We start from the raw sequence: 26,470 nt of genomic DNA, 5'->3' as shown, positions 1-26,470 counted from the left end.
CCCTGACCTACCTGCGGACACCACGGGGACACTAACGTCAGGGGCTGTCTGTCGCGTGACGCCTCTGGGCCCCGGCCTACCTGCGGACACCACGGGGACACTAACGTCAGGGGCTGTCGCGTGACTCCTCTGGGCCCCGGCCTACCTGCGGGGTCTCTCAGAACCGAGCCGAAGGCGCTGATGACCACGTCGGCTTTCAGCTGGACCGTCTGGTCCTCGTCCTCACGCCAGCGTCCGCTCGCGTCCTGCTCCGTCCGCACGAACTGCACGGCGACAATCTTCCCGCCCCTCACCACCACCTTCCGCGGGGACAGGAACGGAAGAAACTCGCACTTCTCTTCCTTCGCCAGCTCCATCTGCAGCCAAACAGAACGAGAGAGAAAAGAACACTAGGACACGTTTCCTCTCCGTCCAGCACCTGACGATCTCTGCCACCTACGTTTTGTTCAGCAGGAACTTGGGGGGGGGGGGAGACCTGAGCTCGGGTTGTCGCGGGGAAGCTCGCAGAGCTGGTGTGCGGAGGCGTTTCTCACGTGGGCGGGGCTGCGTGCCCTCCGGCTGGTGAGTGGGAGGCCCCTGGCTACAGACGGGTCTCCTCTGCTTTCTTTCATTTCTCTAGGTGACGTTCTCTCTTTCATCACTACACGCACGACAACACACATTGCTGATCACCAGGGTGCGCCTCTCTGAGCAGGGAATGGGGGGGGAGAGCCAGCCCAGGGGGTGAGCCCGGGGTGTGCCAGTCCGTGATGAGAGTGGTAGGTCTGAGAAAAGAAGGCCGAAGGAACTCGGGGGGACTCAGAAATGCCACTTAGTCCCACATGTCTACAAAACACTGGCGAAGTTTTCAAGCAAGAGCGGAAAGCCTGTTACCTGAGGAAAGCACACCCATCCTCCCGTCTCTTACCTAGGCCACCCGCCAGAAAGTGGGGTGCCTCGTCACTGTTTGTCCTCGCGCCCACAGTGGGACATTCGTCCGCACGGGATGCCAACAGTCGCTTACTTGCTTGTGGTCCTGACTTACACTGTGGGGAGGAGTCAGCCCTTTGTCGGTGTAATGGCCACTAGTCTGCCGAGAATTCCTTCTCAACAACGTAAAAGCACCGTGGGCTGCAGAGGCGGAGGGTGATTCTTCCCCTCCCCTGCGGCAGGCGGAGGGGATTCACAGCGGGACCCCGACAAGGAGGCTGAGAAGGCCGTATGTGAGGGCACACCAGCAGTGACCCGGCCACATCGGGATGGAGAATGGAGCTCCCGGGGAACTTGTCTGATGTGGCCATCACACCATGGACCCGCCCACAGCAGCCTAGCTCACGGCCCCCGGGGTCGACATGCACCAAACTCACCTGGAGGACCAGGTGAGCCGTCTGCAGCACCCCCCCCCCTCCAGGTGTCTGACCCCGGCAGGGTCAGCTGGGGGATGAGAGTGCGTGTTCCCACCCCAGTTTATAGCTGACTCTATGCTGCCAGCCCAGAGGTGACACTTTGTGACCCAAGGATCTTGTCTCCGTTTAGACGACACCGAACTGGCTCTGAACTTGGTCGGTACACCATGCATTCTCCGTGGAAACAATATCACCCGCCAGGGACTGAAAATTGATTCTGGGAGAAGGAAAAATTCTCCCATGTCATAATGGTTTGGGACACCCACCAGCCTTCACCAAAAGAGCACACAGCATATAATCAGATAAATAATATATATGTGGAATTAAAATTACAATGATGGGGGAGGTAGTAATTAGGTAAAAAAAGAATTCTAAGAAGACTCCCTAGGGAGATGATAATAAAAAAATATAGAGTAATGCTAGTCATTACGAATTATGAGCACGAAGCTATTCAGTCTAGGTTTTTTATGATTTTTAAAAATAATATTGGTCTTAAAAGGCTTAAAAATTGGACCGCCTAAACTATTATTACACAGCATTTCTCTCTTCGTTATAAAATCTGGGGTGAGGGATATCAGAAAGAATAGCTAATGCAGGCTATGGTGGGTGGTTCGGTATACAGTCGGGTTCTAAAACCGCTCATGTTTTAGACAGGAAAATGGGGAGCTAAGTGAAACTGAATCGGGTTTGAAATGTTTCTTCTGCTTATTTGAGATCCTCACTAAGAGCCGTTGACCTTCAGGTTCCCTGTACAGACAATGGAAATAACAATTTCTAATTCAGCCGTATGTGGTGGTCTTTAAAGGCAATTCAGACGTGTAGCACCCTTAAAGCAGAGTATATAAAAGGTTCAAATCAATGCCATTTATGTCTCATTGCCAGCTCTCTGAGTTCTCCCCACCCCCACTCATTTTTCAAATTATTCAGTATCTGCTCAGGGGCGGGATGATGAATCCAATAGAAAGGTGATACCGTAGCAAAGGTTAAACAAACAAACAAACAGGAAAGGCCAATAGATGAATCCTGGCCTTTTAGTTTTCTACAAAATAAAAATCTAGGACTTTTGGAAGGCAAACTAATCCTTAAATAATTCAAGTTTTAAAATATATAGGACTCCTGCCTATAAGATGTTTGCTCCATAAATTCTGTCACTTTCGGGTAAGGTAGCACCTTCATAGCTCATCAATGGAAACAGGTTTATTGTGTTCCAAAAATGTCAAGTCATGCTAAGTTTGAATGATAATGCCAAACCTGACTGAATAACAATGTCAAATGTTTCCAGTCTGAATAAATCAGCAGGCGATGGGTGTTTCTAGTACTGCTCACTCCTGGGCAGAGGGGCGGGCACAGAAATATAGCCTGGGACAATGCTTCCCACAGGGGGACCGTACCTCAGACACACTTAGGATGTGTTGTCCCTTTTTTTTTTCTCTTACTTACAAGAATTAACACTTAGACAACATGTACGATGATGTGCAGATAGTCTCATACTTCTTTTGGAGGGAAATTGAGCATTAAGTTTAGAATGAAAAATTGGACACGGCAAACAAATCCAAACTTTGAAAAACCTCAAGATGGCCACGGACTCCCCGTGTGGCCGTGCATGAGTAGTATTCTCTCCCCGGTTCTGACTTGCGCGTGGGGCGTGTGTATCTGAATGGCTGACAACGTGAAGAGACTGTATTTGAACATAGCCTCAACCCACAACGCCTCTTCCCGGCCGCCCCAGGACTGACGGCTTGCGTTTGCACCGCGGACGCTGGAGCCCGCGGTCGGGCATGCAGAGCGGAGCGTAGGCACCATGGCCTCCACGGACACGACTCTGAGTTTCGGTTTTTGAGATTCTAGAGATGGTCTTTGCTCTCTAGACACGTAAGATCAGACTTTGCTCTCTAAACACGTAAGATCAGACATGAGTCGTCACACCACTTCTGGCTGTTGTGCTGGTTAAGTAGCTAGATTTTTCTATTGTACGTGCAAAAGGGGGAAAGTTTTCAAGGGAAAGATAGAGGAGAGTCTCTTCTGAACATACTTATTTGTTGAGTACTGATATTCCATTGGGAAGGAGGAACTTAGATAAGATTTGTCTTAGGAGAGAGGAAACATTAGGAAAACGAGAATACAAGAAGAGCACTGAAGTCACGTGTCAAGTGAAACATCTTTTCGGTTATTTGCAGACAACAGAGGAATTTAGTTTCACTATTTACGAAATCTATTAAAATAATAATAAATACTACTACTACTCATCTAGCAGGCATTCTTTTAAAATGCTTTATATATATAATTCATCTTGATCTTCACACAGAAGATATGTTATGACACCTATGTAGTATTACTATTTTTTTAAATACTTAGCTTCAAACTAACATTTCCACCGTCGTGGCTCAGAAAGGCTGACCACACACGGGGCACGGCCCTGACGTACAGGCTCACCTCCCAAACCCTGGCCCTCCGATGCTCGCTGGCCTCACGAGCAAACCTCCCGACAGAAGAGGGACCCAGGCTCAGAGAAACCGAAGCACACACTCAGGGACGACAGAACTTCGCCAAAGTTCCGGCCCAGCTGGCAAAGGGCCTCCGTGGCGTTCACTCCGCCCGACGACAGCAGAACTGGAACACTGGAATACGGCCAGAGCAAGACTTCGTGTCCCTCCCGTGGCTGCACCTCAGAGCAAGGCCGCCGGGACAGGCAAGGAGGTCCTCAAAGGCACATTCAGGGCAAGGCTGGCTGCGCTCAGTGGGAAGGGGAGATTCGAGCTTCGTGCTCAGTATAAAAATCATGAAATACAGGAACACCACGGGACGGACCTATGCACCCTATGAGCTCATAGAGAATCCACAAATCCAGAGGGAGGATACGTTTAAAACGAAAGAGCTCTACTCCATAAAGCGGGCAGTAGGGACAGAGAGCGTGTGACCTCAGGATAAAAAGATGGAAAAGCGAAACAGGATTCAAAAATATACTTCTGAGATGATAAGCTCTTCCCGAAACTGTGGACCACAGAAAGAACGGCGTCTGACGGGCGCTTGCCGAGTCAGGACAGACTGCAGCCGATACGCCTCGCGGAAGGGCAGCAAGTGGTCAGCCCTGCTGGCGTCGGTCAAGACGACTGACTCAGCGGGTCGGCCCTGGGTAACCTTCTGTTTACCAGGATGAATCACTCAACACAAAAACCAGAAGGACACCCGGACAGAAGGACACCCAAGTCGTCGTAGGGCGTGTAGGGAGTCACCGGCTACTAAACACCCGCCCCACAGCGGGTAACACCAGGCATGCAGAGGACGGGCTACCTGACCCGAGCATCCCCTGTCACCATCGTGTTCCTTCTCAGTTGTCAGTTATACTGCCGGGACACAAGGGAGGACCAGCCTGACCGGGGGGCCAGCTTCTTGCAGTGGGTCTTAACATTCTAGGGTTCAGATGAACCAGCCCTCTGTGCTGAGCAGCTCAAAGAGGTCAGTGGCAGTGCCTTCTAATACCTAACATTGGTCCATGACCACTGACGATCAGCGTCTCCATGACGTTGGTACATGAACCCCTGTGCTCACGCCACACACATGTATTCACCTGCTTGGTGGCCCCTGCTCTCAGGAAGAACAACTGGTGCATCAAGCAAACCAACCAACCTCTGGTCCTCATCCCCACCAACGACTCCTCCAGGGGATCAAGGAGAAAGCATCTAGGAGGTTCTATTTTGGAGGCTCAATAAGTCAACTTGGTACTTTTCTTTTTCACACCGTAAGAGGAAGTGGGAAAAATAATTTCTTTTTAGCTTTGATTTTTCCCGCCCTATTCCTGGATGCTGGGCGGTGGATGCTGAGTGGAATAAAAATAGGGTGCTATCGCATGCAATAATGATCATCATTTTAATGATTAACTTTATGTAATGTGATGATTTGGTCTGATTAATATTACAGGCATCATACTGTGGAAATTATGAAACAACTTAATTTACTATAATTAAAAGCATGATGTCAACTCATTTTTGGATTGCATATAGGCCAAGCAAGCACAGGTTATAAACTCTAATGAGCAGAGCTCAAAACCGGCGTACATGAAATTCCAAATATGCCAACGCTGGAGAAATGATATGAGGAGGCAATCTTCTCTGGAAAGATTTGCCTCTAACGGCCAACCTCTAATAAGGTATCACTTCTACATAAAGAGGGGGACATCAAAGATGGTAATGCAAGTCAAAACTGTTTAGTAGTTGGCCGGTCATAATCCTGGGAAATAGTATTTTTTAATTTCAATACTGTTATGTCATTGGGTGTGTCCCAAACATTCATAACTACACAAGTCCCCTTCATTCATAGACTGACTAAACATTTATCCAGTACAAAGCATGGTGCTGGACACTATGGTCAATAAAATCATCCCTGCTTCCAATACCCTCATAGAGGCAAAGAAGGAATTTTATTCAGTATGATAGCATGCCCAGCGTGCCCTAAGGACACACAAAAGGGCATTTTTTTTTTTTTTTGTATTTTTCTGAAGCTGGAAACGGGGAGAGACAGTCAGACAGACTCCCGCATGCGCCCGACCGGGATACACCCGGCATGCCCACCAGGGGCGACGCTCTGCCCACCAGGGGGCGACGCTCTGCCCCTCCAGGGTGTCGCTCTGCCGCGACCAGAGCCACTCTAGCGCCTGGGGCAGAGGCCAAGGAGCCATCCCCAGCGCCCGGGGCCATCTTTGCTCCAATGGAGCCTTGGCTGCGGGAGGGGAAGAGAGAGACAGAGAGGAAGGAGGGGGGGGGTGGAGAAGCAAATGGGCGCTTCTCCTGTGTGCCCTGGCTGGGAATCGAACCCGGGTCCCCCGCACACCAGGCCGACGCTCTACCGCTGAGCCAACCAGCCAGGGCCAAAAGGGCATTTTAAGAAGCAGCAGTGCAGGTCAGCAAAGGGCAGCCTGGGTGAGGTACCAGATGAGCTGATGGTGAAGGAGGCCCCGGGACCAGTGACTGGGAAGTCCTGGTGTGGAACAGCTGCTCTCTCTGTGGGGAAGGGATAGGTAGGTGGCTAAAGGCATTTATCTCCTGAAAGATAGTGACCTGGTTCAACGCCCTTGTGAACCGCCCCTGGGGAGTCAATGCCTCAGTGCCCGTAAACTGCAGAGCCCTGCAGGCTGGAATGCTTTGGGCACGCCCTGTCCATCGGGGACCCCCCCCCCCCGGGGACCCCTCCTCCCCATGGTAAACCGACCTGGAAACTATGGATCTGTGAGGCACGGCTCTCTGAAGACAGTCCTATCAATCATGCGTGCCGAGCGTGAGCTAGAGATGTTTCACCGTGAACCCAGCTTCCCCCTGTGGCAGTGACACAGCTGCTCTGTGACTGAGACACCTCACACCAGCCTGGGTCAACGCCCACCCTGTCGCGGCAAGACAGCACCTGGAGAGCTGAGCTGGCCGCCCCGCACCTCTGTGTACCCGACACTGGGATCCTTGCAGTTATTTTTAAAAACTTGAGGAGGATTCTATCTCTAAGTGAGTGTGAGGCCACAATCCAGCTTTCTGGTTATCTGAGTGACCGGATGATGGAGGGGGTCGCACCGGAGGCAGTGAATTCTGCCCATTCACGCCTAAATTTCATCCTCCTGAACGTAGTCAACAGTTCTGAACGCACTTGGGACTTTGTGGGCTACACAGACTCACAGTCAGGGGTGATGGAGTTCCACGCCCTGAAAAGATACTTGATTCCATACCCCTCCCGGGCCGGCCGGTGTCCTGGAGTCCACGGCCACGCCGAATGAGCCAGTTCACACAGAACGGGTGTGCTCTGCTTCCTCCTCTCTGCAAGAGACAAGCTAACTCTGCCATCGTCCCTTTCCAGAGCAAAACTGTTTGCTGAAACCTTGCACGTGGAGGTAGGTCCCTTATTTTAGTATCTTTTATGGCGACGCAAGCTTTTACAATTGACGAGTCTTGACGGAAAAGCAGCATTTCCTCCTACGAGGGTTGTACTGCACGTTGGATGAATGGAGTTCCCTTTCCTGTTTTATTGTTACTACTGAGCTGCACACAAACAGCAGAAACACGATGCCTGGGATATCGCAGAGGCTTCCAATGCCTTTGCACGGGTATCATAAAGCACCACTTTTCTGACAAGAGAGGCGTATTGGTTAACACAACTCACTTATGTTGGCAACATTTTCTCAAATCTATAACTAGTTCTCATTACTCACCGGGTATGTTGCTACAGTTAAGCATTCCCAGCTGGGCTGCCATAGGAATAGCTCACAAAGGTATCTTCTGCCAGATCTTGGTGCCTTTGCGGTAGCCTATTCAACCTTGAAACGCCTCTTAATACAACTTCTGTGCAAATCAGTATCCTCTGTCTCCTTATGCGACCTGTTAACCCTCCCTAAGTCTTCCAACTTTTTAATAGTTTTTACTCTTTATATATTGCTTGGCTATATCTCCTCCTTCCTTTTTTTAAATTCTCAGCTATCTTGTAAGAGACTGAAGACCAGAACTACTTAACATTTTTCAATATACTTTTAATGGCACGTTGATACTTTTAATGTGATTAAATGATTCTTTTTTTAAAAAATTTTGAATTAAAAGTGAAATATTTATTTTAAAGCTATTGGAAGTAATTTTGAGGTGTATAATGTTTGTATGCATGAATTATCTATTTTCAATATTGCATACCCACTTACATTCTTCCTAGAAGGTTTGCAATGCCCTTAAAGTATTGTTCATTCAATACCCCTCTCCCTGGTCTGCTGGTGCGGACCGGCACCGTTCCATATTTGAGTCTCATGCCAAGTGGAACGAGACAGTCCACTCAAAGGAGCCTAGTTTGCATGAGGAATATAAAGTAATAACTCCTGAATATTTCAGCGCTGTGACCCAGTACACATACGAGCTTACACCCTCACGGGAGGAAGGGGTCGACGGGGAGGGAACTGACAAGCCTCCAGAGAGACAGCGACACGTGGAGCCTCGCTCGGAGGATGAGTCCAACTTTTTAAGAGCAGCTTTAAAAATCACTTTAAAAAAGAATGACAGTGCTGCTTTTACATGAATTCCTATGTGTGTTTCTCACTTGTTTTTATCTTTTTGAATTGTATGCATGGCCAACATGTGTAATTAAAAAAATGCACCAATTATTTTTTAATGTTTTCCATTTTTAAGACAAGATGACCCCAGGGGAAAGCTGAGGTACATATTATTAATTGAGAAAGACTTCTAAGTTTCATATTAAAGTTAATAGAACAGGAACACATATCATTATCTAGTAAGACTTGATAATGACTCGGGTATCGGTTTCAAGTGTTCACTGTTGATAAATCTGTGTGGGTGTGTGTATACCTTTGTGTATATATTATGTAAGAATATCACATAGTTTTATTATACCAATACATACTTTCATTATTCATTATATAATTTTATTATATAAATATGTCTGTTATGTATTACTATATATAAAATTTATATCATATAGAATTGTATTATGTACATTATATATTATATGATGAAATTTATTATATAAGTATGTTATATAACTTAAAATATTTTTCATCATTATATACATTATGTATAAATAATCGGTCAGTCTTTTTGGAGGTATACAGTTCTCAGCTCCACAGATATTTCTAGCCAACATAATGTACCAACACTTCAGAATTTCCAAACACAGTGAAGCTTTTAAAATATAGAGCCTTGGGCGGATACAGGCTTTTGTTGGCTCCTGGCCTGTTTAGTCTTTTTTTATCCTCACACCATCTGGATTGTCACACGTCGTGGCAACTTCACGGCCGGCCTCTCGAATATCCCTGCCCTGCGTGCGGTAGGTTTCACCTCCCCGGCTGGCTGTGGACACGCTCATTCCAGCTCGTTTTATGTGTGGTGTTCACGGGTGCTGACGACAGGCTCAGTGCAGAGCCGCTGCCGCTCCCCAGGGGACAGAGCCTCCCCGTCCAGACGTCCTGCTCCCAGGTCGTCCACACAGCCTCCTCTGAATGCTCCGAGCACCGGGGTCGGGGAACAGAGGAAACTGACGCCGCGCAGAGTGACGACGCTACCTTCACACTCAGCGACGTGTCACACTCGGACTAGACTGGAGTGGACCACCCAGAACCAAGCACTCCGACTTCTAGCACATTCCTTCCGGCTGTTCTGTTCTCCCTTCTCACACGGCCCTGCGTAGTCACACCTTCCAGACAGGTAAGGATGTCCAGATCCCCGGAACGTCATTCCCCTGTCACCATGAAGTGCTGCGGGGACACCTCCTCTCTGCGCACCAGGGAGCCGCCCCTTCCTACCACTCGTTCACCTTGTGCGCCTTGCGAGAGCTGTGTGCTTGCTGTGCGCAGGGAGCTTTGCACCGCAACCCTGTGGACGGGGCGGGGCTCTGGTCCCTCTCTGTGAGGAACCCCAGCTCCCCAGCTCAGAGGGCGTGCTGGTGATGAATGGAGAAGCAGCACCTGCGAGCACGACCCTTACTGGGTACCGTGACCTTCCTTATAATTAAGTACACACTGAAAAGCACCGGCGGCTGTTAGGACGATAGGCACACTAGCCAACAAGAGGTGGACGAGGAAAACTCCAGTGCAGCTCTGACAGGATCACTGATACCGAAAATTGTCTGCGGGGATATTTACGGATCCGGCCGCCAGCAGGAGCTGCACGCGGGGGCCCCCGGGGATACAATTAAAAGGCAAGGGCTTTCACATAAAGACGGTTGCTTCCGAGCCACCCTGACAGATGAGGAGAGCTTTGACTAACAGACCGGGCCGTCTGGCCCTGTTATTTGTGTTATTAAAATTAATAAAGTCACAGTCATTATCAGAACAGTTGACCTTCTGAATGCTCAACTATATGGCAACAGGCGAATCACCGTTCAATCAGTTGCCAGTTCAGCAAATGAAAGGGGGTGCGGGTGGGGGGGGTCAGTGGCGCTGGGGGGGGGCCCTATAGAAGCCCATTTAAATGACTGCAGAATTAAAGACCTGCCTTGCTTTGCTGCCCCTGGGAATTTGAGTACGCAAACAATAGCTTCTTCCCGTAGCCTTCCTGGGTGGGCCTGTGCTAGTAAAACAATTTTGTTCCATATTTATCTCCGTAATCGTTCACCACAAGGACAAAGTCCTTCCCAGCCTCTGCCTTCTCATCTCTCCACGCAGAGGTGGGGCTGTCCCGTTCCTGACCCTCAGGCCCCCTTCTGGGGACTTCCCCACCACCTGAGGCATCCTCCCCCTCCGCCTCCATCTGATCTGCCCACAGCGTTTCGTACCCGCCTTGGGAGGGGGCTCCGGTTATGCCGGGCACCTTCATCTCGCCTATGTAAGCCTGCAGAAAGTACTGCAGGGAATGGCGAACAGATTTCCCCTCGGCGTCTGAGCAGATGGCGCCGCGCGACTGGCCGCTGGCCCTTTAGGACCCGGGGGTGCTGAGAAGCGTGAGTTTGTCAGGGCGCATCCTACTTAGCACGTGTGTGGAGGCCACCGGGGAGGCCGGGAGCCAGGTGGATGCAGAATTGCGTCACGTGTGCTGAGGACTGGTCTGCACATTCATCTGACCACGCCCACACCCTGTCCTTGTGGCGCGAAGGTGGGCGGGGTCCCGCACGGCTGCGCTGGGGGCTCTAATCAGACAGCTGGAAACCGCGCTGATGACGCTGCCACCGAGCAGAGGACCAGCCGCCCCTGAGTCACCAGGGACCTTGTCAAAAATACCAATTCTCAGGCCCACTCTGACCTACTGCATCAGAACAAGGGCCCAGCAAGCCTTGTTTCCAACCTCCGCCCAGGGATTTCCATGCATGCACTCACGCACCCACAAGGCAGCCAGAGGGCCCCGCCTGCATTAGAGAAAGGGGGTGTGGCTGTCCCTGCAGAACCCCCCGGGCCAGGCCCCCAGCTGTGTGCGTGAGGACACGCCTGGGTCCAATCAGGCTGCTCTCTGTGCAGCCCTGCGATGCCCAGGGTCTCAGTTCCGCGTTAACTGTCTTTGGCCTTTGTCACGACTCATCTCTGTCACTACAGGGTAAAGAAGCCATGTGTTGTGTGGCCTCTCTGTCCCTCAAAAACCATCGACTCCGACCGCAGCCTTGGACATGTCCCTGCTGACCCGCCTAACGGCGCGGCCTTTCCCGACAGACAAATCACGTTATTTCCAAATTGCCTCCAAGAGCCCAAACTCATTAACCAACCCGGAAAAATTCTAAACGGCGTTGTCTCTGCATCCCCGCTGGCTCGGAAGAGTCCGCGTGTGGGCGCAGTCCGTGTGCACTGGGTGCACAGCACGGGGACTAGAAGGAGGGCCAAGGAATCAGATACGGTAAGTTATAGATAGGGGTGAACAGCGTCCTGGAACATAGTCTCTCTCCAAACCCTGTCCCGAAGGGGACACACGCCCCCGGACCTGCTCCTGATCTCCCAGATTGAGTCTTAGTGTGCCAAGCTCCGGACATGAGACCTCACCTGTCTGCCACACGTGGTCCTCTCTCTCTCCGCCCCCGCCCCTCTGCCTTGTCCCTTCTGTCCCCAGAAGCCCCCGAGCCTTTCTCCCTCTGAGTGAAGGCTCTGCTCTGACCTCCTGGATGTCTTCCTTCCCTTCGTGTCTTTGTCTCACAACGGACGCCTTCCCCGCAGCTCTGTTGAAAGAGCCAGCCCTGCCCCCTGCACCCCCCCCCCCCCACTCGCTCTGGCTACGCCCTTCCTGGGCCTCTGGGCTTCCCTCCGAATTAACTTTTCTCCACCTCACCGTCCCCGACACTACGGATGTGACAGTTGATCAGTCGGGCTATTGAGTGTCTTCTCTCATCAGGGACAAGCTTCCTGAGGACAAGAACCTGTCTGCTGCCTTCACTCCTGTATTCAAACTGCCCGGAACCATGCCTAGTACACCACGGTGCTCAATAAACGCAGGCCGACTACATAAATAAATCACAAACTTCGCCCTCTACCCTCTGGACTCATCCTCCGGTCTCACTTCTGTGTGTGCGCTCCGCGTACGGTGGAATCAAGCCACCCCACCCCGCCCCCACTCCCATCTCTGTGTCCGGCCGCCCTGGCCAATGGGAAATGACTGTGGTGTCAAGTGTGGAGAAAAGTGACACTGTCTCAGGGTCACCTCCCTTTCCGACTCTCGGGGGGTTGGCTTCTGCAACGGAAACGTCTCTGACATCGGAATCAGAACAAGATTTCACATGTTCTTCATTCTAAACACGTCTCAAGCCCCTGTTCCTGGCGGGGGTCTTGTGCTAATCATGGGGACACAAAGGTGGCCGAGCAAGCACGTGTCTTCTTGTGTCCTGGGCAAACCACCTAACTCCCTACGGCTCTTCTCCTTAATGAGACTGTCCACAGTGAGACCCGAAACCCCAGGAAAACCCCTGATGATCCCAAGACCATCACCGCCTAGATTTGAGGGGAAAAATCTAGAAAAGGTAGTCTGGACGGAGCGAAGTCCAGAGGACAGAGTGAACAGCGCAAGCTCAGCCGTGACCCGGGGGTGCCTCGGATGTTGCAGTAAGATCAGTCTCCAGCGCGGTTATTCTGCGTGAGATAAATCACCCGCTGTCTACAGTTACAAGTCCTGCCTCGTAGAGAGACTCCACATCTGCCCCGGCCTTCTAGAGCAAATCAAATTCATAACACTGATTGGGATGAAACGAGCCATTCATCTTTCTATAAAGATGTTTGGTTCTTGCTCTCAGAGCTAATATCCTTCGCAAGGCGTGATCTTCCACCGAACAGCACGGGAGCGTGAGACGTCCGTGGGGCATGTATCCGGCCTGTGCCTGGCCCAAGGTCAGACACCAGTCACCGCTGGGAAGAGCGACAGGCTTGTCCATCTGTCCTTTCAGTAAGGTAACTGATTATTAATCCTAAACAATACTTATATTAGAGCTCTTTAAAAAATAAATATGGCCCTGGCCGGTTGGCTCAGCGGTAGAGCGTCGGCCTGGCGTGCGGGGGACCCGGGTTCGATTCCCAGCCAGGGCACACAGGAGAAGCGCCCATCTGCTTCTCCACCCTTCCCCCCCTCCTTCCTCTCTGTCTCTCTCTTCCCCTCCCGCAGCCAAGGCTCCATTGGAGCAAAGATGGCCCGGGCGCTGGGGATGGCTCCTTGGCCTCTGCCCCAGGCGCTAGAGTGGCTCTGGTCGTGGCAGAGCGACGCCCCGGAGGGGCAGAGCATCGCCCCCTGGTGGGCAGAGCATCGCCCCCTGGTGGGTGTGCCGGGTGGATCCCGGTCGGGTGCATGCGGGAGTCTGTCTGACTGTCTCTCCCCGTTTCCAGCTTCAGAAAAATACAATAAATAAATAAATAAATAAATAAACAAACAAACAAACAGCCATCTCTTTGTTCTACAGGCTTTGCAGCCGAATGCATTCACACGGAGGGGGGGCGGAGCTCTCTCTCCCTCCGAATGCAGCTTGTAAACTCGGCTTGTGAAAACTTCCGGATGTCTCCAGTTACAGCGGTCTCCTGACGTCCATACATTTCGCGAAGAGCACCCACTTGCTGTCCAGGGACACGGCAGACTCAGCACAGTCCGCTGTGGCTAGCTAAACGCATGTCAATCAAAGGTATTAACAACGAGAAGGAGCGGGACGTGCAGATGGACAGAGAGAAAGTCCTCCCTGGACCCACATCAGGAGGAGCACACCGTTTCTCTCTGAGGTCGACCGCCTGAATGAGCAAAACACAACTGAGGTGGGCCCAGAGGGGCCTGCGATGGGCACCTCCCATCTCGAGGGCGCCCCCAGAACCCTGGCCCAGACGGCCTGCGATGGGCACCTCCCATCTCGAGAACGCCCCCACAACCCTGGCCCAGACGGCCTCCAATGCGCACCTCCCCATCTCGAGAACGCCCCCACAACCCTGGCCCAGACGGCCTCCAATGCGCACCTCCCCATCTCGAGAACGCCCCCACAACCCTGGCCCAGACGGCCTCCAATGCGCACCTCCCCATCTTGAGAACGCCCCCAGAACCCTGGCCCAGACAGCCTCCGATGGGCACCTCCCCATCTCGAGGACGCCCCCAGAACCCTGGCCCAGACGGCCTCCGATGGGCACCTCCCCATCTCGAGGACGCCCCCAGAACCCTGGCCCAGACAGCCTCCGATGGGCACCTCCCCATCTCAAGGACGCCCCCAGAACCCTGGCCCAGACGGCCTCCGATGGGCACCTCCCCATCTCGAGAACACCCCCAGAACCCTGGCCCAGACGGCCTCCGATGGGCACCTCCCATCTCGAGGACGCCCCCAGAACCCTGGCCCAGACGGCCTCCGATGGGCACCTCCCCATCTCGAGAACGCCCCCAGAACCCTGGCCCAGACGGCCTCCGATGGGCACCTCCCCATCTCGAGGACGCCCCCAGAACCCTGGCCCAGACGGCCTCCGATGGGCACCTCCCCATCTCGAGGGCGCCCCCACAACCCTGGCCCAGACAGCCTCCGATGGGCACCTCCCCATCTCGAGGACGCCCCCAGAACCCTGGCCCAGACGGCCTCCGATGGGCACCTCCCCATCTCGAGAACGCCCCCAGAACCCTGGCCCAGACGGCCTGCGATGGGCACCTCCCATCTCAAGGACGCCCCCAGAACCCTGGCCCAGACAGCCTCCGATGGGCACCTCCCATCTCGAGGACGCCCCCAGAACCCAGGCCCAGATGGCCTCAGATGGCCACCTCCCCATCTCGAGAACGCCCCCAGAACCCTGGCCCAGACGGCCTCCGATGGGCACCTCCCGTCTCGAGGACGCCCCCAGAACCCAGGCCCAGATGGCCTCAGATGGCCACCTCCCCATCTCGAGAACGCCCCCAGAACCCTGGCCCAGACGGCCTCCGATGGGCACCTCCCATCTCGAGGACGCCCCCAGAACCCTGGCCCAGACGGCCTCCGATGGGCACCTCCCCATCTGGAGAACGCCCCCAGAACCCTGGCCCAGACGGCCTCCGATGGGCACCTCCCATCTCGAGGACGCCCCCAGAACCCTGGCCCAGACGGCCTCCGATGGGCACCTCCCCATCTCAAGAACGCCCCCAGAACCCTGGCCCAGACGGCCTCCGATGGGCACCTCCCATCTCGAGGACGCCCCCAGAACCCTGGCCCAGACGGCCTCCGATGGGCACCTCCCCATCTGGAGAACGCCCCCAGAACCCTGGCCCAGACGGCCTCCGATGGGTACCTCCCCATCTCGAGGACGCCCCCAGAACCCTGGCCCAGACGGCCTCCGATGGGCACCTCCCCATCTCGAGGACGCCCCCAGAACCCTGGCCCAGACGGCCTCCGATGGGCACCTCCCATCTCGAGAACGCCCCCAGAACCCTGGCCCAGACGGTCTCCGATGGGCACCTCCCCATCTCGCGGACGCCCCCAGAACCCTGGCCCAGACGGCCTCCGATGGGCACCTCCCCGTCTCGAGGACGCCCCCAGAACCCCGAGAGGGCGGGGACGAGGAGGAGAGGGCTGCCCGACAGGCCCCCCCACCCTTCGGACGGACGGCCCTGCTTTACCTCCTCGGGGACGGCGCGGACGTTAACGAAGCCTTTCCGGAAGACCAGGAACACGCGGCGGGCCCCGCAGCGGAGGGCGGAGGTGGCGCAGTCGAAGGCCGTGTCCCCCGCGCCCAGCACAATCACGGCCCCGCGCAGGGATGGCAGGGGCGAGCGGCAGGCGCACATTCCTGCGGGACGAGAGGGAAACCCCGTTTTCAGGCACAGGAACCCTGTCTGCGCGACCGCTCCAGGGACAGGGGCACGCCAAGCGGCGGTGTCTGTCCCATTGCAGCGCATCGCCTTCCAGGGCAGGGCGTCGCTACCGAAGTATTCCGCTTCCTTGGAAGACAGTTTTTATTCTCATTTGAAAAATACGCTCCTATGGGTAATTGCATCGTCAGTACCTTTTACCTTCCTCCCCCCTCCCCCCCTCCTTTCCTTCTAGAAGGAAAGCTACGACAGATTCGGAAGAGTACATAGGTTATAACCAGCTGGAATCAATCCATTGACACTTATCTTTGGCCAGGTGGTGGTATGTATTTTTTAAGTCGGCATCATTAATTTTCTGTTAGAAGGATACATAGTGATCCTTCTGATCGGGGTTAATCCTTCACAGCATTTCGTGAAGGTACGTTCCTCAGCTATTCTGTTATAAGATTTATCAAATGCAGCCCTACTAAATATTGATATTATATATACATATTTAGTAAGCTTTGAAAATTAAAGGTGAACATGGTGACTAAGTGTTCTATTTGTAACTGAAGAGTTCCTGGGAACTATTTGTTTAAAGAGCTAAAATAAAGCTTTCTGCCATTCACCACTTTTATTTATTTACTTATTTGTAAAATTGAGCATTCAAGGAAAAAAATGACTTTCTAAAAAGCTCTTATTTGAAGCTTTGATGTCTACATAAAAATTGGTGTAAAAAAAGTAAAACGCAGGTGTTCTCAGTGTGTGAAGTGGTTAGTGTATCACCAGATTAAATAAAACTGTTGATGAGATAAACGGCTATAATTTTTGAAATGACATCATGGATAGCATAGCATAGGCCTATAATTTTGGTTGGCGTCATCATTTTACTTGGAAGGGTCTGTATTTGGGATTTCGTAATAGGCCCCTATAATTCTCAAATATACGTCACGTGTACATGACCGTCCTTAGACAGGACAGCAGGCATACGGTCCCTGTGCTCTTGGAAGGAGGAAGATGGGGGTGGGGTGTACACAGCTTTAACTATAAATGTCTATAAAATGACCTCATGGAGAAAGTTGTTATTTTTTTTAGCCGATCTGGGTTTGGAGACCATATTACAGTTCCTTTATCATTAAGACATGACTGTAGTCCACACACAGCCCAGGGCAGTAACGGCTTCAGGCTGTCCCTGGGGTCTGGGCGGGGACTCCACGCTGACGCTGGGCACTGGGGTGTCCTTAAAGTGGTTTACGGAAACTTCACAAATTCGCTGTCCTAGAAGAGACAATTTATGCTGCCTCCTTCGACTCAAATGATATGATCATTTGTCCAATTTTAAAATTAAAAAAAAAAAAATTTAAATACAAGAGTTCCCAAAATGAAGTCCGTGACATTTGCTCTAAGAACATCTTACAATATCTGTTTACGACTCTTCCCTTTGAAGCAGTTTCTGATGATGTAGCTTAGATCTATGTGTCCAAAATCCTCATGATGGCTTTTGATTGGATGGATGAACACATAGATCAGGGGTCCCCAAACTACGGCCCACGGGCCGCATGAGGCCCCCTGAGGCCATTTATCCGGCCCCCGCCGCCCTTCCGGAAGGGGCACCTCTTTCATTGGTGGTCAGTGAGAGGAGCACAGGATGCAGACGCAAAGCGCGGCATCGCTCACGTACAGTACTACTTCTGGTGATGTGGGACGCACGCGTCACGGCTCTGGAAGCGCGTCATATCACTTGTTACGGCTAGCAGTGACAAAAATGGAACCGGACATTGACTATCTCATTAGTCCAAAGCAGGCCCGTAGTTCCCACTGAAATACTGGTCAGTTTGTTGATTTAAATTTACTTGTTCTTTATTTTAAATATTGTATTTGTTCCCGTTTTGTTTTTTTACTTTAAAATAAGATATGTGCAGTGTGCATAGGGATTTGTTCATAGTTTTTTTTATAGTCTGGCCTTCCAACCATCTGAGGGACAGTAAACTGGCCCCCTGTGTAAAAAGTTTGGGGACCCCTGACATAGATAGTCTGGCCAACTAGTATAGCAGGCTTGTTTAATTTTCTTTTCTTCTTTATATTAGTGCTATGAAGGGATCCATTTGAACGAAGTTCTACTGAGCCTGGATTTAATATACATTTATAATACTATACATACAACCACATAGACAACATTAAGAACAGAAGACAGTACGTTGTACCTGCTTTGCTGCCTTTGGCTACAAGAGGCAAAAAGTCTTTGGATGTATAAAAGCCCTGGTCCTGCGTCAGGCCCTGGAAGATGCTGTCTTTATTGGGCTCCGGCAAACCTGAGACACAAAAAGATATAAAGTAGCGTTAGCAGGAGGAGAAACTTCTCCGATTGAATATTTTTAAAAGAAGGAAGCTGCAATCATTAAAGTAATCTGGCTCTTAGAGAGAAAAAAATCTAAAAGCATATCAACATGAAAGACTGTACAACAATACAATGTCACGGACCTCAGAGGACACATAAGGAAGCACACGTCATGAATCACACATACACATGTGCAGAAACATGGACACACACACACACGGTATTATGAAGAAAACTCATGTTATGGTCTTGCCTCATGTCATAAATAAAAGTGAATTGCTGGTTGATTAAGGTGCTAAATATAAAACACTCATCACCAACAACTACAATAAAAATTATGGATACATATTTGACTAGTTTCTGAAGATAGAAGCTCATTTAAAAAAAGGTAAAACACTCAAAAGGAAAAAAATATATATTTTAGCACAAAAACTCAGCTATTTCTACATCTAAAAAAAATTATTAAAAAATTAAAAGGCAAATGATTCACCAGAAGAATATGATAACACATAGAATGTCTTTGCAGTATAAAGAAGATTCTCAATTTCAAGAAGGAACATTCGCTTTTCAATAGAGGCCTAAACAAAGAACAACAAAAACCGGAATAAGAAAAAATATAAAGACTCCTCTGACAGACCCACTGGCGGCTGCTCCATTCCCAGAAAACCATTTGGAATTTTCCTGAGAAAACACTGAGACATGCAAATAAAGGTTTAATCTGCAAAATGGTTACTGCAAAGTTCTTGAAAAATAGAGACAGAAAAACAAGGCTGGAGGAATACCAAAAGCCAACAGAATGAATAAATTAGTATTACTTTAGAAAAGACAACAGAGACCAAATACATGCCATGGACACAAACATCTTGAAAAGCGTGGTATCGGATTGTAGTCCAAATATAATGGTGCGACCATATAAATGAACTACCAGGATACAAAACTGTCAAGGAGGAGTCAAGCTTCGTAAGGCAGCGGATAAAAACTATAGAATCTGAACAGTATCCACTTCCAGGAGTGGGAGGGATCATATATACATATCCTATATATATTTTTTCCCATTGTTTCCTTCTTCCCCCAAATTTTCTACAACATGCACAGAACGATTATATAATCAGGAAATAACTGCAGGAACTTTTTCCCCCACAGGATAAACAATCAAATCTGACAGCAGTCATGTTACCCCGGGGAAGGAGAGAATGAATTCATCTCAGTTCCATCGGGACGAGAAGAGACTTGAGAGTTTGATTCTCTGTATTGTCCCAATTGCATTCTCTTCTACCACTGGGTGCTGCCAGAGAGGGGAAAGTTCATCTGCTACTGAAATAAAGGGAGATAGAAACAGTGGCCAGGGGGCACATCGAGTAACGAGCACGAGCCAGGGGTGGCTTCGGTCGCGGGGGACACAGCGGGCCCCACGTCTGAGCTGAATGCTGACGGTGTGTGAGGACTCAGTGTGTGGCCAGCGATAAACCTGGGCAGTCCCCTCACGTGACATCAAACATTTCTCTTCCTGTCCGGCACCCCCTGCTCCCCTCCCCCCAGAAACGGTGCCCTTTCCTGAGAGAGCATAGTTAAAGAACACTTTAATAGAAATGAATTAGCTAGGATGGTCAGGGGAGTCATTGGCCTTGCCTTGGCCTAGGGCTTCCCTAAACATGAAACAGGGATGAGGTTGTCCCTTCATTTTCGGGACACAGAGGGATATGCCTTAGGTATATGTATAACATGGAGACCATTACATAAATGCTTGCTGACTTCTGTAATCCTTTTAGAAAGCCCGGCACAGGGGGTGGTGAGAGTCACATAGAAATAGCTGAACACAGACTTGGAAGCTCTAACGACAAAGCTATGCTTCTTGAAAGGTATTTACGAAAATGACCGTACTTGAAGCTACACTGGATTAGTACATCCAACAGACACAGGTGCTACACCACGTATTAAGATTTCCATAAGGAGCAGTCTTCCCTCTCATAGTACTATATTATGAAATGGCGTTTATGTTTTGTAGGTCTTCATTTTCCTGTTTAAAAAAAAATGTAAACAAACAAGAAAAACAACCTGAAGTGCTGTAAGGCTGGTGGTTGGGGCTGGTAGGTTTGCCCTGAATTTGGGCAGATGGTAGAGGACCCCAGAGGCCGGAAAGCTTCCAGCCACTCCTGCTTACTGGAGGCGGAGGCTCGCAGAGACGGGTGAGCGAATCAGCAAAGGAAAACTGCTTTTCTCAGTGGAGGGCACGGGACCAGGAGCACCACCCCTCACTGTGGCAGCTGAGGGAATCCGGGAAAGGCACCCTGGCAAAGGCAGGAGAGGGATCTGGGAGACTCGCCCCAAAGGAAAGCGCCCATAGCTTTTCACGGAGACACACACGTGCGCACGCACTAATCGTGCAAAGTGCTCGCAGCTGCCGGGGAAACCAGCCAGCCAGCCTCACACAGCTTCCTCCCCACAAGCGCTCTAGGCAATTTCAAGGTGACAGGATAAGCAAAAACCTTTAAAACGGATGAAAACCAAGACCCAGAGAACGGAAGTAGTGGCGGGTGAGAGGGCCCCCAGGGCTGGCGATGGAGTCTGAAGCTCTTCCTGGGCCCCCACGGTCAAGGCGGGTGGGCAGGCCGGCGGCGGCACTTCTGTGAGGATTTTCGGGAGGCCCCCTGCTAAAATAACTTCTCTATGGAAATGCAAGACATTCTCAGCAAACACAGAGCTAGACCCACAGAGATGGCTCTTCCTCTCCTGGGAGGATTACAGCATTTCACAAAGAAAAGAAAAACAAAACTTGAGTGAAATGTAAATTTCATTCCCCCCTCTCCCCCCGCCTGGATCAGGATTCAAACCAATGGATGCAGGCTTAAGGCAGCGACGTCCAACCAGTGTGCTTTTAAAACATGCGACACTTGAGTCCTTCGTCAGGGGCACTGACCTCTTTTGCCTTCGCGTGTCAAATACAAAAATAACAACAGCTAACACAACCACAGACGTCCAGTGTGAATGAATCAACATGATGCCTATTTTTTGGGGGGGGACAGGTCTGCCAAAAATACAGATTCCTGGTGTGCTGCGGACAGCTAGTCATGAGTGTATGTGCACCGTGAGATGAAACTGGTTGAAAATCGCTGAGTTAAGGAGAGGAATAACGGGGCAGGACCTGGAAACATCATTATGACGGGGGGATCCGTGCGGCCTCCTCACCCACACACGCCTGTAGGTCCCCAAGGTCTATGGAGCCCTTCTCCCAGACCCGGTGACGGCCCTCCCTACGTCCTGGGACAGTCAGGGCACCTGTGGCTCTCCTCACAGACCCTTTGGTAGGAGGGCCTCGCTGGCTGGCCAGGGAGCCCGATGTTATGCTGAGCATGAGGCTCTAAGGCAGCGGTTCTCAACCTGTGGGTCGCGACCCCGGCGAGTGTTTTGGTCTTTCGACCCCCACTGGGGTCGCGACCCACAGGTTGAGAACCGTGTTCTAAGGGGACAATGATACGAACTGGGAGTCTGTCTTCAGTAGACGCGGGTGTGTGCCCCTCCCCCGCTGACCTGCTCTGTGATCTGCGTGAGTCCCCGTGAGGGCTGTTGGATGTGTACTTGGCTAGGCTGGAGGATCATCAGATCATCTGACTCACGGGGGGGGGGGGGGGGGGGGGGGGGGCGTGAAGGAATCGTGCAGCTGTGGTTAACATCGACCATCGGTTGACTTTAAAACCTTTGAGCAGGACGAATGATCATGGATGTCCTCGTGCCTCCTGACCATCCAGAGTAAGAGTGTACAAAAATTTTTATTTTAAAACTGTGTAAGGCAACATTAATAAAAGGCAAATGTATGTTCTTCTTGTTTCCCTAAATTGGTTATCAAACAAACACGATTTTAAGTTAATAAAACTGGAACTGGAACTAATTTCATTTTTTTGAAAAAAAAAAAAAAAAAACTCACTCCCGGGGGTCAGCGAGCATGAAAAGAACTCACTGCTCAAAGGGTTCAGTAAAGAAGGTTACCTGAAAACAAAGCGGAGGTCTCCCTGAGAAAGAAGATGTTCTGTCTGTAGGTCCGAGCTACAGATTTAAGATTTGCCAACTCTCACAATGGCATAAGCTTATTCCTTGAAATAAGTCACACATGCATATATATAAATTACATATAAATTATATATAATTATATGACTTTTAAAAATCATATATAATATGAAATATATAAAATATATATAATGGAAACAGTTCCTTAATCTCTCTGAAAATACTATTTCTATCTATATCTATATCAATCTGTATAACTATTATCAATCTATATATTTATTGCTACATATATTTATTTAGCATTGAGACCAGGCACCTCAGTGAATGCTCAATAAACATCAGCTATTAACATTAATTTATTTACCCTGTAGTTTATCGGATTTTTTTTTTTAATTTCACACTTTATGTCAAGGAAAGAATAAAGCTTACAGCAGAGTCAAGTGTTAAACTTTGGAAAATTTAAACAAAGTGTTACCCAGAAAGAAAAATGAAGCATCTGTAAGTGAAATATGAAAGATAATGAAACTTGCAAATACCCATCGATCAAAGGAAGACTTCCCCCAGAGTGGGTGGCACATTAATAAATAAGGTATGTGTCTATACTAGAATGATTTCAAAATGACACTGAAATGACTTTTTAATTCACCTTTCAGTGGGTGGAAGGAAGAAGGAGGGTTATGAATAAAGAGGGATTGACAAAGGTTTGACAAACACAACAGCTCAGCATGGATACAATGTTGTTGTTGTTGTTTTTATCTTCCAAGAGACCCAGGTAGTTTCTTTGTTTCCTTAGAACAGTCACGGAAGACTGGTGAAAGCATGTCTTTATACAAAGGCACACCTCTTCAAGAGCTATGGGGAAAATTACCACCTTCAAGTTCTCCAAGGAGAAAAGAAAGAAACAAAATTTTGCCGGTGTGACAGAATATCTAATTTAACCACTCATTGATTGCTTGAAACACAGGCACCGTTATAAATGGATCACATGTAATTATTTTCATAGAGTGATTCACGTCATTCTCAAAATGACTCTATAACCCAACTCGCACCACAGTCCGCGTTCCCGAGACGAGGACACCCGGGCACAGAGAGACCCGGGAACTCCGCAGCAGGTCACAGAGCGAGGAAGGCAGCAAGGCCAGCTTCTCACCCGGGCAGTCCAGCTGGGAGAGTCCACGCTTTGACTTCCATGTGTTCCCCTTTCCACGTCTAACTAAGGCTGAGCCCTGTGACGATGTCATGCCACATCACAAGTGTCATCGTTCAGCATCTCGGTCGGATCCAGTTCTGCTGTCAGGCTCCAGACGGGCACGTCACCCGGACCGACCGTGGGTGGCCAGGGTCCGACGGGGTGGTAGAGAGAGGGCCAGCCTCGGCTGCGCCTCCGCCCGGGGATTATTCTCTGCGGCACAACTCCTTCCTGAAACGCTCTCCTTCCTAAGGGCAGCCCCTTTGGGGATCAGCTGGTGACTCTCCCATACTTGATATTCTCTGAAATATGTATCTCTGCTTTGTTCCCAAAGCACCTCCCCCGCTCCGGAGCCAGGACAGAATAAATAGCAGCGGTGTGCACGACCAATTCTTCGTGCTCATATCCACTTGTGCACACTTCAATTAGCACGGACAACAGATGAGACATTCCGTTTCACGCCGTGTCTGGTAAGTAACAGCGGAGGAGCAAGGTTTTAGGGTGGAGCCTTTGGTTGGACGTGTTCAGGAATCGTTCTGATTCCATCATGTCTGTCTGTGTTTCTCTCCTGGGTCACTTATTCAGCCTCAACCGAACTGGGGAAGCATTTCTGCGATGCCTCTCACTCGTGAGGACGTCCACCTGAATGACAGCTAAGCCGTCGTGGGCAAGACAATCATGGCAGAGACCTGCCACAGGAGACGGCCTCGTGGGTCCCTGGAGGTGGGGAACGCCAGCCCGCAGCACGAGAGCCAGCCCCGGGGTCCCGGCAAAGGCCTGTGCCTCACAGAAGGGACTATATCCATAGGCACACCCCTTCTCGGCATTTCACACCAGTGCTTGCCCACAAGAAGACCCTAGGAGACAAAAGCCCACTGATCCGTCACTGCCCTCCTGTGCCCTGGTGAGCACCGCCCTCCAGCTGACCGCTAACGTCCTCGGTGTCTCACTCCTGTGCCCTGGTGAGCACCGCCCTCCAGCTGACCGCTAACGTCCTCGGTGCCTCACTCCTGTGCCCTGGTGAGCACTGCCCTCCAGCTGACCGCTAACGTCCTCGGTGTCTCACTCCTGTGTCCTGGTGAGCACCACACTCCAGCTGACCGCTAATGTCCTCGGTGCCTCACTCCTGTGCCCTGGTGAGCACCACACTCCAGCTGACCGCTAACGTCCTCGGTGCCTCACTCCTGTGCCCTGGTGAGCACCACACTCCAGCTGACCGCTAATGTCCTCGGTGCCTCACTCCTGTGCCCTGGTGAGCACCACACTCCAGCTGACCACTAACGTCCTCGGTGTCTCACTCCTGTGCCCTGCCTGAGCACAGCACTCCAGCTGACCACTAACGTCCTCGGTGTCTCACTCCTGTGCCCTGCCTGAGCACCGCACTCCAGCTGACCACTAACGTCCTCGGTGCCTCACTCCTGTGCCCTGCCTGAGCACAGCACTCCAGCTGACCACTAACGTCCTCGGTGCCTCACTCCTGTGCCCTGGTGAGCACCGCACTCCAGCTGACCACTAACGTCCTCGGTGTCTCACTCCTGTGCCCTGCCTGAGCACAGCACTCCAGCTGACCACTAATGTCCTCGGTGCCTCACTCCTGTGCCCTGGTGAGCACCACACTCCAGCTGACCACTAACGTCCTCGGTGTCTCACTCCTGTGCCCTGGTGAGCACAGCACTCCAGCTGACCACTAACGTCCTCGGTGTCTCACTCCTGTGCCCTGCCTGAGCACAGCACTCCAGCTGACCACTAACGTCCTCGGTGCCTCACTCCTGTGCCCTGCCTGAGCACAGCACTCCAGCTGACCACTAACGTCCTCGGTGCCTCACTCCTGTGCCCTGCCTGAGCACAGCACTCCAGCTGACCACTAACGTCCTCGGTGCCTCACTCCTGTGCCCTGGTGAGCACCACACTCCAGCTGACCACTAACGTCCTCGGTGCCTCACTCCTGTGCCCTGCCTGAGCACCACACTCCAGCTGACCACTAACGTCCTCAGTGTCTCACTCCTGTGCCCTGCCTGAGCACCGCCCTCCAGCTGACCGCTAACGTCCTCAGTGTCTCACTCCTGTGCCCTGGTGAGCACCGCACTCCAGCTGACCGCTAACGTCCTCGGTGTCTCACTCCTGTGCCCTGGTGAGCACCGCCCTCCAGCTGACCACTAACGTCCTCGGTGTCTCACTCCTGTGCCCTGCCTGAGCACAGCACTCCAGCTGACCACTAACGTCCTCAGTGTCTCACTCCTGTGCCCTGGTGAGCACCACACTCCAGCTGACCACTAACGTCCTCGGTGTCTCACTCCTGTGCCCTGGTGAGCACAGCACTCCAGCTGACCACTAACGTCCTCGGTGTCTCACTCCTGTGCCCTGCCTGAGCACAGCACTCCAGCTGACCACTAACGTCCTCGGTGCCTCACTCCTGTGCCCTGCCTGAGCACAGCACTCCAGCTGACCACTAACGTCCTCGGTGCCTCACTCCTGTGCCCTGCCTGAGCACAGCACTCCAGCTGACCACTAACGTCCTCGGTGCCTCACTCCTGTGCCCTGGTGAGCACCACACTCCAGCTGACCACTAACGTCCTCGGTGCCTCACTCCTGTGCCCTGCCTGAGCACCACACTCCAGCTGACCACTAACGTCCTCAGTGTCTCACTCCTGTGCCCTGCCTGAGCACCGCCCTCCAGCTGACCGCTAACGTCCTCAGTGTCTCACTCCTGTGCCCTGGTGAGCACCGCACTCCAGCTGACCGCTAACGTCCTCGGTGTCTCACTCCTGTGCCCTGGTGAGCACCGCCCTCCAGCTGACCACTAACGTCCTCGGTGTCTCACTCCTGTGCCCTGGTGAGCACCACACTCCAGCTGACCACTAACGTCCTCAGTGTCTCACTCCTGTGCCCTGGTGAGCACCGCACTCCAGCT

At 51.4% G+C, this 26,470-nt stretch overlaps 1 protein-coding gene across 2 annotated transcripts in view; it reads right to left on the bottom strand.

Moving 5' to 3' along the window:
- Window positions 1-26,470, bottom strand: part of DPYD (dihydropyrimidine dehydrogenase) — a 673,084-nt gene that overhangs the window by 379,487 nt on the left and 267,127 nt on the right. For both annotated transcript variants that reach the window (XM_066352595.1, XM_066352596.1), the window contains exons 9-11: window positions 18,235-18,342; window positions 15,860-16,029; window positions 146-356 (exon numbers count right to left, since the gene is read on the bottom strand). In XM_066352595.1, coding sequence (XP_066208692.1) covers window positions 146-356; window positions 15,860-16,029; window positions 18,235-18,342 — 489 coding nt within the window. The remainder of the gene's footprint in view (window positions 1-145; window positions 357-15,859; window positions 16,030-18,234; window positions 18,343-26,470) is intronic.

The sequence above is a fragment of the Saccopteryx leptura genome, chromosome 11 (genome assembly GCF_036850995.1).
Source record: "Saccopteryx leptura isolate mSacLep1 chromosome 11, mSacLep1_pri_phased_curated, whole genome shotgun sequence".
Lineage (NCBI taxonomy): Eukaryota > Metazoa > Chordata > Mammalia > Chiroptera > Emballonuridae > Saccopteryx > Saccopteryx leptura.
This window is presented reverse-complemented; position numbering and strand designations above follow the sequence as displayed.